Source organism: Callospermophilus lateralis, chromosome 10 (genome assembly GCF_048772815.1).
Source record: "Callospermophilus lateralis isolate mCalLat2 chromosome 10, mCalLat2.hap1, whole genome shotgun sequence".
Classification (NCBI taxonomy): Eukaryota; Metazoa; Chordata; class Mammalia; order Rodentia; family Sciuridae; genus Callospermophilus; species Callospermophilus lateralis.
Window position 1 is genome coordinate 119,048,917 of NC_135314.1, and position 19,656 is coordinate 119,068,572.

General features: G+C 43.9%; 1 protein-coding gene across 1 annotated transcript in view; it reads right to left on the minus strand.

The window, feature by feature from the left end:
• Positions 1–670: 670 nt before the first annotated feature.
• Positions 671–19,656, minus strand: part of Grk7 (G protein-coupled receptor kinase 7) — a 35,329-nt gene continuing 16,343 nt past the window's right edge. Inside the window, exons 3-4 of the mRNA XM_076867810.2 lie at positions 8,830–9,104; positions 671–1,007 (exon numbers count right to left, since the gene is read on the minus strand). Of these exons, the coding sequence (XP_076723925.2) occupies positions 671–1,007; positions 8,830–9,104 (612 nt within the window). The remainder of the gene's footprint in view (positions 1,008–8,829; positions 9,105–19,656) is intronic.

Sequence of the window (19,656 nt, forward strand, 5' to 3'; positions counted from 1 at the left end):
ATAAACGAAATGGAGATGTTGTGTCCACTTATAACTAAAAAAAAAAAAAAAAAAAAAAAAAAAAAAAAAAAATCAAAAAATGCTTGAACATTATCATAATAAATTATTTTTTAAAAATGTAAAACTGTCAGTGAAATTAAAAATGATTCTGTGATCCGAACTCTTGCCAAAATATTAACAATCCATTTCTGTTTAGGGAGAGAAACATCAGGGACACTGATTCCCAGCTTCAAAAACCCTTTTTGTAAGCACAGAAGCAGACAAAATGCTGAAGGATGAGGAGAAGAAAGAATATAAACAGAGGAGAAACTAAAATGATTATTTACTAAGAATTGCAAATGCTCATTTGCTGGGTCCACCCCAAAGTTCCATTCTGTGTCCCTGGGACTTTGCGTCACTCACTCAGACGTGATGGGGAAGGGCTCAGGCTGGTAGTTTTAGCAAAATAAACCTGAGGGTTCCTTTCCCCAGACCTCGGTGAAAACCGGGGTTCTGCTGGTTTTCATGGGGGGTCAGGGGGACAGAGACAGGGGGACCCCACATTTCAGCCTTGCGCTGGCCTGTCGTGACCAGTCCTGGTTGGCAGTGTCCTCCCACTGACCAGCCCTGGTTCCGCAGGTTCTGGGTCCCAGGCACCCAGGCTGCTCCCCGCTGCTGCTGGGGGAACCCTCTAGAGCAACAGGCACACCCCGGACTTGGAGGAATCGCCCTTCCCGTCCCCGGACGGCCTGTTGGGGTCATTGAGTTCCTCGAACAATCCCGTCTCTATGATTTCTTCCTGCCACGCCACGGGGACAGCGCCTGTGGAAAATCTTTGGAAGAACTGCTTGTCCTTGTCGTCGAATTCCACCCCCCGAACCTCGGAGAAGTCGTCGATCTCGTCCACGTCCTTGGCGTAAACCACCGACGGGTCGGGCACGAACGGGGGCTCCACGAGGCCGGCCTCCAGGCGCGGGAAGTTGACCGTCTGGAAGAAAGGGTGCTTCCTAGGGTCGTCCGCCTTCTCCCTGGGGGGACAGCAGACAAGGGACTGAGACCTGGACCCACCGAGGCAGAGCCACCGGCTTCTTCTCTCCCAACACCGAAAAGGCCACTCAGTGACCTAAGGGATGACCTTGAAAAATAACAACGTGAAATCACCCTGAACTCCAGAGTTGGCACAGACAGTAGCGTTCCCATGGGTGGCCTTCAAACTGCACGGGGAAGATGTGACTTTTTTTTTTTTTAAAGAGTTGGGCACTGGGGAGTGACTTTAATTGTTGGCATTTCATAGAGCACGAGGAAGATTCAAGTGGCGCTGGGAGCAGTGGCCCACCCTGTCATCTCCCCTGATCAGGGAGGCTGAGGCAGGAGGATCACAAGTTTGGGGCCAAACTTAGGGAGACCTTGTCTCAAAAAAATAAAAGGGCTCAGTGGTAGAATGCCCCCTAAGTTCAATCCCTAATACAACAAAAACTAACAATAACAATAAGTAAAAATAAAGAGGATGGGGGGTGGGATTGTAGGTGGTAGAGCCCTTTTGGGTTCAGTCTGCAGTACCTCAAACAAACAAAGTAAAAATAAAATAAAATAAAACCAAAACCAAATACCAATCCATTAGCAATTTGCAATACAGCGAATGAGGATACTTTTGGTATTTGAGACTATAGTTATGATGATGAAACCTTCTTCTCTCTCTTTTTTTTTTTTTTAAAGAGAGAGTGAGAGAGAGAGAGAGAATTTTTTAATATTTATTTTTTAATTTTCCGGCGGGCACAACATTTTTGTTTGTATGTGGTGCTGAGGATCAGATCGAACCGGGGCTGCACGCATGCCAGGCGAGCACACTACCGCTTGAGCCAATCCCCAGCCTTATGAAACCTTCTTCTCTATGCTAGAACTGTTTCCAGTATTTGACTTAGAACAAAGGAAAAAGTGTGTGTCCGAAGGCATGACCTCTTGTGTTAGCTGTGTATCACTGTGAAATAAATTGCCCCCAAATTTAGTGGCTTAAAACAACCAACATTTATTATTTCATGGTTTCTGTGAGTACAGAATGTGGACATTGCTTAGCTGCGTGTCTCTGGCTCAAGATTTCCTGCAAGGTTGCAGGATAGCGGCCAGGGCTGTGGTCTCATGTGAAGGTCCCACTGAAGTTGGGGCATCTGCTTCCAAAGTCACCCCTCTGGTTGTTGGTCGAGACTCTCACCACAGCTGCCCGGAACACTGCGGTTGACTGCCTCCATGGTGGAGGGAAGGAAGGAGAGACAGAGAGACAGACAGGGGGCACCCAAACAGGAGCCATGATCTTTGTAACCTAATCTTGGAACTGGCATCTCGACATTTCTACCATATTCTATTTGCTCATTCTCCTCTCTTGGTGAAGGGATTAGGCAGCAGAGGGGGATCCTTGGGGACAGTCTCAGGGGCTGCCTGCCACACTTCTCTTACTTCCTCTTTAATCCAGGCTATAACAACATAAGAAGAGGACTGTTTATGGCATCGGATTCAGAATAATTTTTTTTTTCTTTTTCTTTTTATGTGAGTGCATTTCCTGGTCTGATTAAGTAATGACTTCCATTTGGAAGAAGCCAATTTCTGTCATAAATCAACCTTAGAAGAAATTACTCACATTCATGGTTTCTCTTTTTACATTTTCCATTCCGGATATCAAAAAAAAGGCTTTTTGGGAAAGAATTGAAGGCTTCTCTAGAATCTCCTCGAGACCCCTCTGCCCCTCCCCACCATCAGATCCCAAGGTCCTGCAGACTGCCCGGTGAGATGCCCGAGGGGGACCAGCATCACTCCACGAGGTGAAGCTCATCACTGTCATTATTGCACTTTGTGGGCATATGGTGACTTTGTTTTAATACCTTTATTTTTAACTTTTTTATTTGCTCTGCACTCATAAAGAAACTCAGTTGGATGCTTTGATGTGCAGCCATTCCTTGGGCTGCTGTTGGGTGACTCTGGATCTCGCTGTATCCAGAGCCCATCAGGACTTCTGGGGTTTTCCCATGGTGTCTGCAGGGCAGCATCAGGGAAGTGCTACCAGGTGTCTCTCTTCTCCCACAAGCCACCAAGCCTCCGGCAAGCAAAAGATAGGAAAAAATGCAGGCTTGCTATCCTCTGGAACTTATTCACCCAATGTCTGTGTACTTACATTGTGTATAATAAGAGCCTGGAGGGAGAGTTATGGAGATAAACCGAAACTTCAAAGATAGATTTTTAAAAATCTATGTATTTATTTCTGGGTGTGGTGGTGCATGCTTGTATCCCAGCAACTCGGGAGGCTGATGCAGGAGGATCTCAAATTGGAAGCCAGCTTTGGCAACTTAGTGAGGACCTAAACAACACTGTCTCAAAATAAAATAAGTATAAAGTTGTTTTATTGAGGTATGATTTATATAGTAACATTCACCTCTTCATCTATCAGATGGATTTGAAATGTGACAGAAGGATGCAATTAGACTTCCATCCAAGTAGATCAGAACTGAAGCCAGGACTGCATGTCTCCAAGGGAATCAAGGAGCTGGAACAGGACTAGGTGCCACCAGGAAGGAGTCTGTACTACCTCCATGACTTCCAGCAGGCATGAACACACTGTCCTTGGGCTCACAATGGCCCTTGGAATTCACTCTAAGCAGCTTTAATGTGGATAAATGGCGAGTGTCCAGGAGCTTGGAAACCTCCAGGATCGAGGTCATGATGAACAGCTCTCAAATAGCTTGTCCAGGGAATCAGGTCCAGGTGACCTTGGTGTGTCCTTCAGGGATGACTGACCGCAGCCTTTGGACAAGTAATTAGGAAAGACAAGGGAACCACAAGCCACTCTGAGATCACCTGTACATTCTCCTCCCAACTAAATGTCCCTAGAGGCAGGACGCACACCCTGTGCCTTATGCCTTCCTGTGTCGCTGATCCAAGCTTCCTCTCCTCCCTCTGGTGTGGAGGCAGCCACGAAGCTGATCACTTTGGTCTTCTTCTGCATTATCAACTCTCACCCCTGCACTGTCTTTGGAAATAGCACCAAGGGGCTTTGACCCCAGACTTGCTCCCTGGCAGCTTTGTGAGATGCTGTTAGGCTCATCACCTTGCAGGCCGCTTTGGACAAACAGGAGAGGCTGCCGAGGGAGGCAGCATTTTTTGGTAAAGTCCAAACAGGCAGGTGCAGGAAAAACTTGTTGTTGGATTGGAATATATTCCAGAGCATTAACAGAGGCTCTTGTGTGGCTGCACCCCACACAGAGATTACAATGGACTCTTAGAACCCTCAAGGGAGCAGAGATTCACTTGCCCGTACACGAGGAACACACTGTGGGATTTGGCCTGCCGACCTGCCAAGACGGGGCTACTGGCATGGAATTCTGCGGTAAAAAAGCGCTGAAGCCACCGGCTTGCATGGTTATTTGCTCTTGTTCTGCTGCACTGATGGATCAGAACAAAACCTGCAAAAAAATCTCAAGTGGTCTTCACCTTTTACTTTATCACAAAACCTCACAGTCGACTCTATCTGGAGACCCTGTGAACGCTTGGGAAAGCTTTTGACTTCTTTGTCAAATTAACTCCCAGACTTGTCAAGGCAAAGAAGGAAATCCTCTTTGGGGAGGCTAAAGAAGGAGAGAGGCTTAATGTATTTTGAATGCTTGTGAAGGCAGGCGGGAGGGGCCCTAGGTCTCTCTACTGGGTAACTCTCTGTCTGGGCCTTTGCCCTGGCTGGAGAGGACACCACTACCTAGAGCAAACATGATCTCCTTTGAATGAACCTCTTAAAAATACAAAAAGTTGGCATGAAAATGTGGGAAGGCTTTCTCTTTCACCGAACAGATGTTTCTGACATGCCCCTTCTCTAGTGTCGTCAACAGTTTTAATCAAAACACTCGCGACAGCAGACTCTTTGGAGAAGGGCTTTGCTTAATGAAGCAGTTTCCAGCAATGATCCAGTATGTGAAGGTGGCATCTTCCGGAAAAGCTTGCTGACATTTCATTTTATAAAACTGAAGTGGGCTCAGAAGCAGGTGGTAGCCCTCCAACGAAGTCATCTGGAGAAATTGTGGGTCTCCCCACCCCCTGCCTTCTGACTGTCCTTGTTTGTGTACCCTCTAGGACTCCCTGACCTTGAGAGTCAGGACAGCCACTGACTATCAGTGATGGTCAGTGGTCACCATATTTGGGTCACCTCTCCTTACTGGACACAAAGAAGATAACACTAGCCAGCTCCCTCACCCTTCCGCAGGATCTGCGGACAGGTTCCGGGGGACAGAAGTGGTGTGTGAAGCGTGTCACTTCCCAGCGGGGGCTGGAATAGCTCCCTGAGTTCTCTGCTTTCTGTTCAGCCACAGGGATTGGAAGGACAACTTCCACTGGAGCTGAAGATGGAAGCAGCCTGGATCTCTGAGTCACTGCTTGGAAGAGAGACATCCTGGAGAGCAGTGGGCTAGGTACGGGGCTGCGTGTGAATGGGAAATCATCTTTTTCACTGGAAGCTGTTGAGACTTTGGGATTTGCTTGTTATCATAACACAGCTTATGCTGACCTAATACAACCCTGGAACCTACATAGGAAAATCAACTCAACATTTTACTTCCACATGATGTAGAATCTATCTAATTTCAAAATACTAGTTACTTTGATCATAGGTCATGCTTTAAAAGTTACTGCAAACTAGGGCTGGGGTTGTGGCTCAGTGGTAGAGCCCTTGCCTAGCATGTGCGGGGCCCTGGGTTCAATCCTCAGCACCACATAAGAATAAATGAATGGAATAAAGGTATTGTGTCCAACTACAACTAAAAAAATAAATATTTTTTAAAAAGTTTTACTGCAAATTAATTTTAAGAATCAAGTAATATTTCTTGTTGATAAGATTTACGAGTTTTTTTGATTGTTCAAAATATATTCATTTTTCTACAATACTGTAAAACAACTTTAAACAAGAATCAAAGATAAGGACTCTTCCCCTTTGTATTAGTATATTATATTGTTTGGCTATTTTTCAAAAGTCAGGTTGGGGCTGCAGGTATAGCTCAGTGGTGGAGCACGAGCATTTGTGAGGCTCTGGGTTTCATCTCCAGCCCTGAAAAAAATAAAATAAAATTCAAAAACAGGTCAAAAATTAAATGCTTGCCTCCATGTTCAAATATTCTGACCAAAGGCAACCTTGTTTTAGAGACTCCACCAGCAACCATGTGGAGGAGTTAGAATTTGGCTGCTGAGTTCCGGTGTGTTTTCATCACTGTGCCCAAATGCCTGACAATAATAACTTAAAGTGGAAAGGTTGACTTTGGCTCGTCACTTCCCAGTTTTCAGTCCATGGTTAGATGGCTCCATTGCTTTGGGCCTGAGGGGTAGCTGGACATCTTGGCAATGGGCACAGAGGAGGAAAGCTGCTCAGTTCCTGCAGCCAGGAGCAGAGAGAGAGAGAGAGAGAGAGAGTCGGAAAGGGGCCAGGGACAAGATATAGTCCCTGAGAGCACGCCTCCAGTGACCAACTGTCTCCAACTATGCCCCACCTGCATACAGTCTCTATCATATCCCAGAAGTCCATCCAAATTATTAATCCATCAAATGAATCAATCCACTGGTGAGATCAAAACCCTCATGATACAATCATTTCCAAGAAACCCTACCTCGGAATATATTGGGGACCAAGCCTTCAACACTTGACCTTTTAGGGGACATTCAGATCCAAACCATAACATGGTACTATATTAAAATCAGTCATACTACCGTGTGGTTGTAGGTTTCCGTGTGTGTGTGTGTGTGTGTGTGTGTGTGTGTGTGTGTGTGTGTTTGGGCTGGAGAGCAAACCCAGGTACTTGTGCATTCTAGTTAAAGGCTCTACAATGATCTATACCCCAAGCCCAGATGTTTGTACAATTCTTAGATCTTAAAAATTTCATTAAAGTAATATAAGAAATTCAAAATATCATCTAATATCTCTCTTAGAACAATTGAGTAATGATTAATAATAATCGCTCTCACTTGTTGAGTAATTCTGAACACACTCCCCATCGGAAACCCAGAGCTCTGTGAAGAGACAGGGCCAACAGGAGGCACAGGGTCCAGAAGGTGCCACTGTCCCAATTATCTGGAGCTGAAAGAGTTTGAGAGTCAAGAGATGCAGGTTCTGAATTCTCCCATCTGCTTACAAGCAAAGCCTTCCAAAATAACACCACTGTCCCAAACCCACTCCTCCAGAGTTTTCCAAACAGGAAAGATTGACTAATCGCAGGCAACAGAGGAGTCAGGGAGTCAGGGCCCTACCTAAACAGAAATGGTCACAAACTATCATGATTCCCGTGTAGCCTTCCAAGGGCCATCCGTCTTCTCTAAAAGTCACTGTTTTTCTCTGTTTCTCCCTTTCCCCTTCTTCTATTAAGATGGTATATATGCTTTAAATTCTAATGATCACATTTTTTGTATAATAATAATAATATTTTGTATAATAATAATAATCACATTTTTTTAAGTGTGAACTCCTGAATGAATAAAAATCAGTCTTTTTCCTTGATAATCTGTGTTTTGCTGATTTCATTTGTGGGTCCCCAAGCACTAAACCTAAGAAGGTAGAGGAAGTTTTTCCTTCCTGACTCTCTCTCTGAGTGTGTGTGTGTGTGTGTGTGTGTGTGTGTGTGAGAGAGAGAGAGAGAGAGAGAGAGAGAGAGAGAGGCGCAGAGGCAGAGAGGAATTTATTATTTTACAGTTGGCTTGTGCATTTGTGGAGGGCTTGGCAGGTCCAAAGCCTGTGGGGAAGAATTGCAGTCTGAACCCAAAAGGGCTGCAGATTCTCGTGTCCTCTAGGGAGGTTCATCTTTTTCTCTTAAGGTCTTCAACTGAATGGATGAGGCCTACCCACATTATGGAGCATGGTCTTCTGTACTCAGTGTCAGCTGATTGAAGTCTCAATCTCATCTAAAAACCTGCACAGAAATATCTAGAATAATGTTTGACCAAATTTCTGGGTACTGTGGCCTAGCCAAGTTGACACATAAAATTAACCATTGTACCTGCAACCCCTCCCCCACCACCCCCATTTTATTTGTGAAGAACTTGGAACTCTTGAAAGCAAGTAATTAAAAGAACTTGAAAGTAAGTAATTGTCTGGTACAAAAAGACCGGTAAATATAGTAGAATCTAAATCCCCTCGATTTTTTCCACTGCCAAAGGTCTGATCTTGTCTTTTTTACTTTTTTCCATTTTTCTTTTTTGTTTTTTTCCAGTATTGGGGATTGAACTTGGGGTGTTGCACATGCTACTCAGGTGTTCCAACACTGAGCTACATTATCAGCTTTTTTAAAAATATTATTTTAAGTTGTTGAGACTGGCCTCAAACTTGTGATCCTCTTGCCTCAGCCTCCCAAATTGCTGGGATTACAGGTGGGCACCACCACGCTCAACTTGATCTTTTTTTTTTTTTTTTTTTTTTTTTTTAACAATGCAAGCTGTTTTGTAACTCATTTCAATTAAAACATACCTTTAGTTCCATATCAAGAGCTATACTGTTTGAAAGCATTGAAGACAGTTGATCATATAATGTATCAATCACATTAGAAAAATAATAAGAGGGCTGGGGATGTGGCTCAAGTGGTAGCGCGCTCGCCTGGCATGCGTGCGGCCCGGGTTCGATCCTCAGCACCACATACAAACAAAGATGTTGTGTCCACCGATAACTAAAAAATAAAATATTAAAAAATTCTCTCTTTCTCTCTCTCTCTCACTCTCTCTTTAAAAAAAAGAAAAAGAAAAAGAAAAATAATAAGAATTTCAGGACTTGACAAGAATTCAGAATATTTCCTGACTGGCTCGGGCAGTGCGGATGTCACAGCCTACCTCTGTGGTGTGGCGGTTTACCTGCTTCCTAAGCGTTGCTCTGGTTTCTTAGCCAAGAAGAGTCTGCAGATGTCTTTCGTCTCCTCTGTGAAGTTCTCATGGTGGAACGCGACCTCGTCTTTCATGGTTCTTTCCTTTAGATCCTCTTTACTGACCTTTTCCTTGAAATCCTTGAATGGTGTCCGTCCAGCCACCATTTCGTAAATGCTGCATCCCATTGCAAACCAGTCCACGGGGTAGGAATAGCTCGCCTTGTCCATCAGGATTTCGGGGGCCATGTAGCCATTGGTTCCAGCCTGTCGCCCGAACAGCAGAACAGAGACACGGAGGTGAGCGCAGCAGACACCCAGAACCCACTTTCCCTGACTTCCTTGGGGTGACAATGCATCTAACTGCTCTTCTCCTGCTTCCCAGCAGCCTCCGGGGCAGCCCAGGGGAGGCCATGTGGTCCACTCCGACCAGTGGGACATAAGGAGTTGTTGGCTGGGGTCACTATAGAAGTGAAAGTTGTGGCTTCTCTTGAAGTGAGAAAATCAGCTGGCCTCTCCTTATCTCTCCCCTCCTCCCTAGTGGGGAGCAAACTCAAGGCCTAGCACATGCTAGGCAAGCACTCTACCCACTCATTATCCTATATTGTTTTGATTGTTTTTTTTTTTTTTTTTTTATGGTGCCTGAGATTGAACCCAGGAGTGCTTAACCACTGAGCTATATCCTCAGGCCTCCCCACACACCTTTTTATTTTGAGACTGGGTTTTTACTAAGTTGCTTAGGGCCTTGTTAAGTTGCTGAGGCTGGCTTTGAACTTGCAATCCTCCTGCCTCAGTCTCCCCAGTTGCTGGGGTTACCCGTGTGTGTCACTGCATTCAGCTTCATGATCTCATCTTTAAGATGAAAAGTTCAATTTGCTGTCTCAAAGATTCCCTAAACTTTCCTTTTTTAAAAAATTCCAATATAATGGGAAACTAGATGCATATGATTTTTCCTTAAGGCCAAGAACTTTCTAATATTGAATGTTCCATGTTATCTAGTGTAGGATGTTTCTTATTCTCTTTTCTGTGCAATTACACACATCTCTGCATTGAAAAATTAACACTGTCAAGATTTCACATGAAATTTCATTTAACATGTATGACTATACATGTGTGTGCATATGTGGTATGTACACATGTATGTACAGTAGGCACACTTCTACTGACAATTTATGACAAATGATCACTGAGATAAATATTTATATATTTATGACAAATGATTATATATATTTATGACAAATGATCACTGAGATAAATATATATATATATATTTATATGATAAATATATATATTTATCATATATATATATATATATATATGAGTCTTTTCATCTTAAAAAACTGAAATTCTGTAGCCATTAAACACAATGTGTGACACACACACACACACACACACACACACACACACACATTTGCTGCCAGGTGCAGTGGTGCTCATCTGTAATCCCAGCAGCTTGGGAGGCTGAGGCAGGAAGATTGCAAGTTCAAAGCCAGCCTCGACAACTTGGTGAGACCCTAAGCAACTTAGCAAGATCCTCTCTAAATAAAATATAAAAAGGGCTGGGGCTGGGGCTTAATGATTAAGCACCCTTGGGTTCAATCCCTGGTATCAAACACACATGCACACACACACACACGCAAACACACACACTTGCAATAAGACATATGCAAAAATTTTTAGTAGTATTTGAACATGTTCATGTTGTTGTGTGACCAATCTCTGGGACTCTTTTCATCTTAAAAAACTGAAACTCTATAGCCATTAAACACTAACTCCCCGGTGCTTTTCTCCCCACCCCTGCGACCACCTTTTTATTTCCTGTCTCTATGAAGGTGACTACTCTAGGAACCTCACATAAGTGGCATCAAGTGGTCTTTATCTTTTTGTGACTACATGTGATTTTTTTCAGTGCCCCTCACACTTTCCAGGAGAGCACTCTGCTGCTTAGCTGCATCTTCCACCTAACTGCATGTGATTTTATTTGTGTGTGTGTGTTTGTGTGTGGTGCTGGGGATTGAACCCAGGGCCTTGTGCATGCAAGGCAAGCACTCTACCAACTGAGCTGTAGCCCCAGCCCCTACATGTGATTTTAATACATTCATTAATTTAATAAATATTTAATGAATACCTATAATATGCCTTGTAAATATAAAGAAATATAAAGTATATGTTTATATTATAAAATGTTTTCACAAAAACGCAATTGCTTCTTGTTAAAGTACAATGAATAACTCTTGTAGTAATTAAAAATGCAAAGAACACCCTAAAATGACTATCAGTTTAATTCGGATTACTGGCAGAGATTTTGAAAAACAGATAAATGTGCTCTGCAAATTGACTCAGACTTTTGGGAGTCAACATGACATAGAGCAACAGGAAGTGAAAGGCATCAACTTCCTGTTCTCCAACCAGGTTATTGAACTTTAGAGTATGTACCTCAAAGAAACAACTTAAGAGAAAAGAGTAAGGAATTTATATTGAGATGTTCATGGTTTCATTATTCAAAATGGTCAGAAGCTGGAAACACCCAAAGACCCACTAATAAATATGGCAAACCAGTCTATTAACAAATTTACATAGGTCACAGTCCTAACCCACTGGTTTCAACTATGCATATCAGAAGGTACATCAGAAGAGGTCAACAGTGTTTCAACTGTTCATTAAGTGACTTGCTGTGTAATTGCTTACGTTTTTCTATGTGTACAGCATAAGCAATAATTCAACAATATGAAATTTCATGCAAAATTTCTATGTGGATAACAAGGAAAACACAAATGATCCAAGCACTAATGAGCAATTGGCCTGAGCAAGAAAGTTCTGAGGGTTGCAGATGCAGCTCAGTGGTAGAGCGCTTGCCTCTAAACGGAAGAAAGTTCTGGAAGCGACTGGGGTCTAACAGGCCGGGTGTGAGTCAGCGTGGCCCTGCTGTTTTCATCAAAGCTGGTATATAATTTGGGTGACCATGTGTTCCGGTTTGCATCTGTTGTCCTGGCATCTTGTCTGGTTTTGCATTTGTCCAGACAAAAGAGTCCCGTAGGCGTCTGTGAGGCTCGGGGTAGTCTCATTCATCTTTGGCTCCAAACCCAGGCGCTCACAGGGCCACTTGTTGCATGCCCAATGATACATTTGTTAAATAAACAACTGTAAAGATAATGACTAGAAAATACCCAGTCACTCTCCAGCAAACATGTATTAAGGCGCATCCTGCAATGAGTTCCAGGGATACCAAGTCAGAAGGCCTGGCCCCTGCCCAGAGGATTCAGAGACTGGTGGAGGCAGGTCAAAAGGTCAATTCAGTCAAGTGGAGTGGATGGTAAATGGAGTAGGTATGGGGAGGTTGTGTGTGTGTGTGTGTGTGTGTGTGTGTGTGTAGGATGGTTCAGTGAAGAGCTGAATCACAGAGGAGCAAGCTGTTCTACCTAGAAGGTTATCCAGGTAATTAGCATTTGCAAGAGATGTAGTCAGGAACACTGGGGTGTTCAGGGAACTTCAAGGAATTTGCATTTCTTAAATGTAGGATCTATGGGATGCCATGATGGGAGTGGGGGCTGGAGGGAGAGATGGGATGAGATGGAGACATTTTAAATGCCATAGGAGCAATATCCACCTCAATCTCCCCTTTTCCTTGTCTTCATCTACTAGAAAACCAGATGGCTAAAGACGCCAGCTCCTCACCCCTTTGCCCTTCTGGTAATTGTGTGACATGAGCTTGAGTTGAGAGGACTGCAAGCTGAAGTTGCTGAGGGTTGGTGAGGAGGGAAAACACAGAACAGATAGAAGATGGATCCAGTGGATGGGTAGAGGATGAATCCACGGACAGACATGTGACAAAGCAAGCCTAGTAAAACGTTGCTGGTATACAGTGGAAAATTGTCTGGCCATACAAAGGACGGACGCACTGAGACATGCCACAGTAGAGATAAACCTTCCAAATGATGAGCCAGTCTCAGATGACCATATAGAGTATGGTTTTCATTTATATCAAATGTTTAAAATAGACAATTCCACAGAGACAGAAAGACTAGTGTTTTGCTTAGGGAGAGAAGAGGGGAGGGGAAGAATAGGAGTAACTGCTAAAGGGAATATGGTGTCTTTGGGGGGTGAAGAAAATGTCCTAAAATGATTCCAGTGATGTTTGTGCACCTCCGTGAATGTAGCTAATAACAGCCAAGTTTAAAGGGTGAATTTGATGATATTTAAATTATAATCCAATAAAGGTACTGAAAATGTGACACATTCTAGATAGTGGGTATTTCACAGGTGCTTGCTCAAGTGCAATTTTTTTCAACTTTGCTGAATGCTTGGAAGCTTTTATAATAGAATGTAGAGGGGGAAATAGGAGTAAGGGGTGAGGGATGGGATGCCAGGCAGGTGGCCGGGGCCCAAGGGACTCTTATGGAAGGGACACAAGGAGGAGTCACAGGAGAGGGTGGAGGGGACTCCAGGCCTCCATCTCGGCTTTCCATCATTCAAGGATTTACCCAAAGAGCTAACTTTGTATTTCTCGGTCCACAGGTCCACATCCTTCAACAATTAGCAGCTGGCCAGGAAATCAGGGTCCACACTCCACAGCATGCTGTTTCATCTGACTCTGAAAGTGGAGGGTCAGCTCAGCCTGGGTGCACTGCCCACAGGGAGCTCAAGGGAAGAGAGGAGGCGGTGGGGGTGGGCACTGGGAGGAGCGTGAGGCTTGGGGCCCAGAACCCCAGCATCCTGAGATGTCCCAGTCAGACTGGTGGGTGCTCTTTCCATCCGTGGTACTGGCTATGAGCTGGCCCTCCACGCAGAAACGAATGGCTGTCTGTACTGAAAAATTGTCTCACATTATTTCTTCTATCATTTTCTTCCTTCCATTTTATTTTTCTCATTTTTTTTTGGAAACCCTGAACTTATTCTTTAATTTTATTATCATTTGTTCCTATTTTATATTTTCTTTTTTTTGGTGGTGGGATTCCTCTATTTTGGGGGTGGGGTACTAGGGATTGAACCTAGGGCTGCTTTACCACAAAGCTATATACCCAGCCCTTCAAAAATTTTTTGAACCTCAATGAATTTTTATTTTATTTTTTCCTTTTAAAATGTTATTCTTTTTAGATATACATGACAGTAGAGTATATTTTTTGAAGGCGGGGGGCGTTTACTGGGGATTGAACTCAGGGACATTCAACCACTGAACCACATCCCCATTCCTATTTTGCATTTTATTTAGAGACAGGGTCTCACTGAGTTGCTTGCCTTCCTTTTGCTGAGGCTGGCTTTGAACTCTCGATCCTCCTGTCTCAGCTTCCTTAGCCACTAGGATTACAGGAGTTGCATCACCGTGTGTAGCAGTAGAGTGTATTTGACATATTATACATACCTGGCAAATTTTTTTTAATGCTGAGATAGGGTCTCATTAAATTGCTGAGGATGGCCCCAAATTTGTGACCCTTCTACTTCAGCCTCCAAAGTAGCCAGGATTACAGGTTTACACCATCACACGTGGTGCATATAGATCTTAAGTCTCTTTCAATATATAGATTCTTTCTTTGTCTCCTCTACCCAGCCCTTGGCAAGTCTTTACTGAAAAAAATAATTGAGGGAACTACAGAATTTCACAGTCAGATTTTGCTGACTGCATCCTTGTGATGTTATTTAATATGTTCCTCTGTTCTTTGCATTTCCTGTAAATTGATAGCTAGACCTAGAGGTTTAATCCTTCACTGAACTTTTGACTTTTGCAAATATTGTTTTTACTGACCCATAACTAACACAATAATGTGTATAGATCTTACATATTCACTTCAATACGTTTTGAAAATACATCTTGTAAGTAAGACCTAAATCAGTTATAAAACATCTCCATTCACCTAGAAAGTTCCCCTTTGTCTCTTTCCATTCAATTCTCCTCCCCACATTTCAGGCAATCGCTTTCTGGTTTCTGTTACCATGGACTAGTTGATTAGTTTTCTATGTTCTTGGATTTCCTCCCCACCTCCCCTCCCAGGGCTCAGAGTTTCAAGTCCATCGTTGGTCAACTGCGAAATTCTGGGTACAAGGTGAGGCAGAACATCATGGCTGAAGGGTGTGGCAGAGGAGAGCAGCTTAGGACGTGGCAATCAGAAAACACAGAGATATCTACTGCCCAAGGACAAATTATAAACCCCAAAGTTATGCCCACCAGTGACTTACTTTCTCTTGCCACACCCTACCTGCCTAGAGTTACCACCCAATTAATCCAAAGATCCCATTCCACTTCTCATAATCTAATCATTTCACCTCTGAAAATTCTCACATTGTCCTATACATGAGCTTTTGGACTACACTACGTATTCAACAGAACATCCTACCCCTGGCCCTCGAACGCTCATAATATGAAATACACTTAGGCCATTTTGAAGAGTTCCCATCATCTTAACATCTCCCAAAAGTCCAAGTCCCAAATCTCACCTGAGACTCAAAGCAAACCTGCACATATTTTCCCCTATAACAGTCAGAAGTAAGTTACATAAATCCAATATGTGATGGCACAGAGTGAACATTTTCATTCCAAAAGGAAGAAGTAGGGGAATAGAAAGAAGGTATGGGACCAAAGCAAGACTGAAACCCAGCTAGGCACAGAAGTTCTGTAACTCCACATCCCGCATCTGGGGCACATGGCATTGTGATGTTCTCTCCAAAGGGCTATGTAGCTCTGCCCCACATGGCCTTTCTCTTGACTTGTTTCTGCTCAATTCCTGTAGCTTTTCTTGGCAGATATGCCATGTTACTGGAGTCTCTAAATCTCCGGGGGCTCCAGTGCAGTTTCAGTTTCTTTCTCACATGTTGATGCATTACCCTCTTGACCTTGCTACCCTTTACCTGAATTTCTAGGCTTTTCTTTTACATCTTGTGGAAGTCTCCATGACCTCCTAACTTCAACATCCTGCATTCCTGCAGAATCAGCCTCACATGGTTAATTACAAGGTCTGCCACCATCCCAAGCCTCCTGGGACCATGGCTGTAGCAGTCTCTGAGTGCCTGTGTGGCTGAGTAGAGTGAAACATCTTCCTAGGCCCTCCTTCTCCCCTTGTTCAAGCAGAGTTTCTCTGCTTGGGAAAAAAAAAAAAAATCTTTCTCAAAGGAATTTTCACTTTGACACCTTTGAACCTGAGATAGGTGTGGTCTTGCCAGTTCCTGAGATGTCCTCAAGTCATCTTTTTTATTATCACTCAGTAAAGTACTCTGCCTCTCTTTAGTAACCATAATATCTTTAATAAACACACCCTGCTTAGCCCTGTTTTTACTTCCACATTTCTGGCCAAACTGCAAATTTCTCAAATCTTTCCATTCTGCTTTCTACTTCTGATTATCACAGTAAACATGGCTAAAAGTCACCAGCAATATCCATGCCACCCCCTGAATGCTCTAATGCCTTAAAATTTCCTCCGTCAGATTAATTAGTCCAACACATTTAAATGGAGCCTCAAAGAAAGGCATGGGGAAAATGTAGAACATTTCTTTGCCAGAGTATAACATGAATGGCTTGTCATCCAATTTCCAAAAGGGTCCTCCTCTGAAACCTCATGAGACCACGCTGACCCTGCTACACTTTGCCTGGTCTTCCAGGCTTCCCTTTAAAATCTTGGTAGAAGCCTCCATGATTCCCTAACTCCAGCATTCTGCATTCCTGCAGAACCAGCAGCATGTGGTTAATGCCAAGGTCTGCCACCAACAAACCACAGACTGCTGTCCACAGTCCTATTGGCATTCTGGTCTTCTGAGCTCCCACCAGAAGCACCCATTAAGTAAGCTCCACTTGCAACAGCCTGAAGCTTTTCTAGCTGGAGTCACTAAACTGTTCAAAATCCATCCCCTCCTGCAAACCAGCTCTATCGGTCAATCACATGGTCAAGTTAGTCACAGCAACAACCCCACTTCTCAGTACCAATTTCTGTTGCAGTCAGCTTTGCATCACTGTGACCAAAAGACCTGGTGAGCAATGCAGAGGAGGAAAAGTTTGTTTTGGCTCATGGTCTCAGAGGTTCAGTTCTTAGCTGGGCCTGAGGTAAGGTAGAACATCTTGGCAGAAGGGTGTGGTAGAGGAGAGCAGCTCGGGACATGACAACCAGGAAGCAGACAGCTGTTCTTGGATTTCATACAAATGGAATTTTATGGTAGGTACTCTTTCTTCTTTTGTTTAACATAGTATTTTTGAGATTTGTCCATGTTGTTCTACAAACATTTTGGTACATTTTTTATTTCCAAATGTCTTTGTTGTTCTTCCTTGAATCGTTCTTGTTTTATTGTATTTGTTTTTCTTTTTTTTTAAATTTATATTTTAGTTGTAGGGGGACACAATATCTTCATTTCATTTTTATGTGGTACTGGGAATCGAACCCAGGGCCTCATGCATGCTAGGTGAGTGCTCTACCACTGAGCCCCAGCCCCAGCCCTGTGTACTTATTCTTCTTTCATGAACGCTAGAATTTCTCTTAACCCTCAAAAGACATTAGCTACAGGTTTTTTTTTTAAAAAATGTTCTCTTTTTACTCTTGGATTATTCCTCTTTTCTATGAAGTTCCTTTCTTCTCTTTTAGTACTATCTTTCATTTTGGGGATCTTTTAAAAATGATCTTTGACTCTCTGTTCACATGTGAGAGTGAAACTCCAAAAACCTGATTAGAAGCTAGATGAGGACCCAGCGTGGCAACTGGGCTCCTTTCTGGTGAGCTTGCCAAACCATCTCACAGAGGCGCCTCTCCTGTGAGCATCACTAGACCTCTTCTGTTAGACTCACAGTTGAAAATACCAGCCTGCCTGCCCTCTGCTGGGGAACTGGGACCAGGAGGGGCCAAGGACAGTCCTGTACATGGTCTTTCCACCTCACAGCTCTCAGCGGGACTTCACATTCTGGGTAAAGCTTCTCTGGGGTTCCTTCTCTTCTACTGGGGTCAGAAAGACAGGAAGAAAGACTCTAACAACATCCAAACGAAGTTACTACGATGGTGGCCATGGGGAAGTGCTACCTGGCAACATTCAGTACTCTGTGGATGGGCCTCTTGCAGTCAGCAAATTTCAGTGGTAAGGTTGATTCAGGGTTAAAATTACCAACAAGGACACCAGATAAACATCGGTTGCTCAGTAGGAGGCATAGGGTGAAAGTGGACCACATACCTTGTCAAGAATCAAGGATTGCACAACACGCTAAGAGAAAAGTTGGAGATGATAATAGACAGCATTGCTGAGTGCTTGTCCCGTGCCAAATCTTTTCAAGTGCTTTATGTGAATTTCTCATTTAATTTTTATAACAGTCCTATATGATATGTATTTTGTTCCCATTTTGCAGATTAGAAAAATGAACCAAGAAAGGTTAAATCTTGTCCAAGGTCACCCACCTAAGTCTCAAACACAGGTGTGCAATTTCCTTTTTAATTTTATTTTTTTCTTGTGATGGTGGGGATCCAACTCAATGCCTTGTGTGTACTAACCACATATTTTTTTAAATGTTGATGGACCTTTATTCACTTACTTATATGCGGTTCTGAGAATCAAACCCAGTGCCTCACACATGCTAGGCAGGTGCTTTACCACTAAGCCACAACCCCAGCCCCTACTAACCACATATTTTAACACTGAGCTGTATCCCTAGCCCCAATCGATGTGCTCTTTTAGCCACTACATTATACTGCCTCTGTGGAAGAAGGTGAAGTGGCTTTTTCTTCTCCCTCCAAGTTTCTTTCAGGATTTACTTTTTCCCTCTTAGTGACCACTCCTTCCCTTCCCCTGTCTGCCAAGTACTAAGTCCTTAGCACTTGCTTAAAGCGCTTCCCTGCCCCTTGCCCACGTGAAGTCTCTATACTCTTCAGGTTGGCAGGACTATTCCACACAACCCAGGTTTCTGGGACATGAGGACCAGACAGTAAGCCATGTTCTGGGACAAGGTTCCTCCCTCCCCAAGGAAATACAGGACTTGGCTGGCCATCTGTACAGCACTCTGGTCCCCTGATGCCGTAGTGGAAAGAGCATGAGACAGTATGCAGAGAAGCTTTAGATTCATTCCAAATAATTTTCGGGACTAAATTTACCTCTTGGTCCTAAAGACAGAAAATGTCAGCCATGGAATTTTGAAGGGCACCACCTCCTTGTAGAGCGGAGGTATTTCACTGAGGAGAATGGAATTAGAGGCGCATGCCAGACGCTAAGCACCCACATTCCATCTCAGCCTCCAGCTGAAAAAATTAATTGCCTGCCCTTTATGCCATTTGTCTTCGGCCTGTGAACTGCCTCCTCGGAGTGGGGTGGGAGGAGAGCGCGCCAGGCAGCATGGGGCAGGTCCAACCACGCTGACCTCTCCCTGCTCAGTTTAACCCCTGGAGTGACAAAGGGCCCTGCACATCAGTCTTTGTGACACCAAAACAGTCTCTTTCAGCCCATGTGACCAGAACTGCCCTTATCAGGGCTGTAGGGATCACCCACGAGTCAGCCACCACAGACCTCTTAGTGGAGGACTTTCTATGGGGGTTTATCTGCTTCTTCTTTTCTTTGCTTCGTTTTTGTTTTGCTTTTGGTTTTATGGTGTGCCTTTTGGCAGCCCCACATGGTCAACACCTGGACAGGCAAAACAGAGTACATCCAGCCTCAGAAGGCACAGGGTTTAGAAAGCCTGGCAATGTCCATGTCCCTCTTTCAGGACCCCACCCCCACACCCCCACCGCCCATGGGGTGGCCAGAAGTCCCTCTAGGTCAGAATTTTAAGTGCATTGCTTAGTTCCATCTGGGACTCCTGTCACAGGTGTCCTGCCTTTTGAGAAAGATGCACACCTTAGGTGGGATTAAGATTGCCATTCTGGGGCTGGGG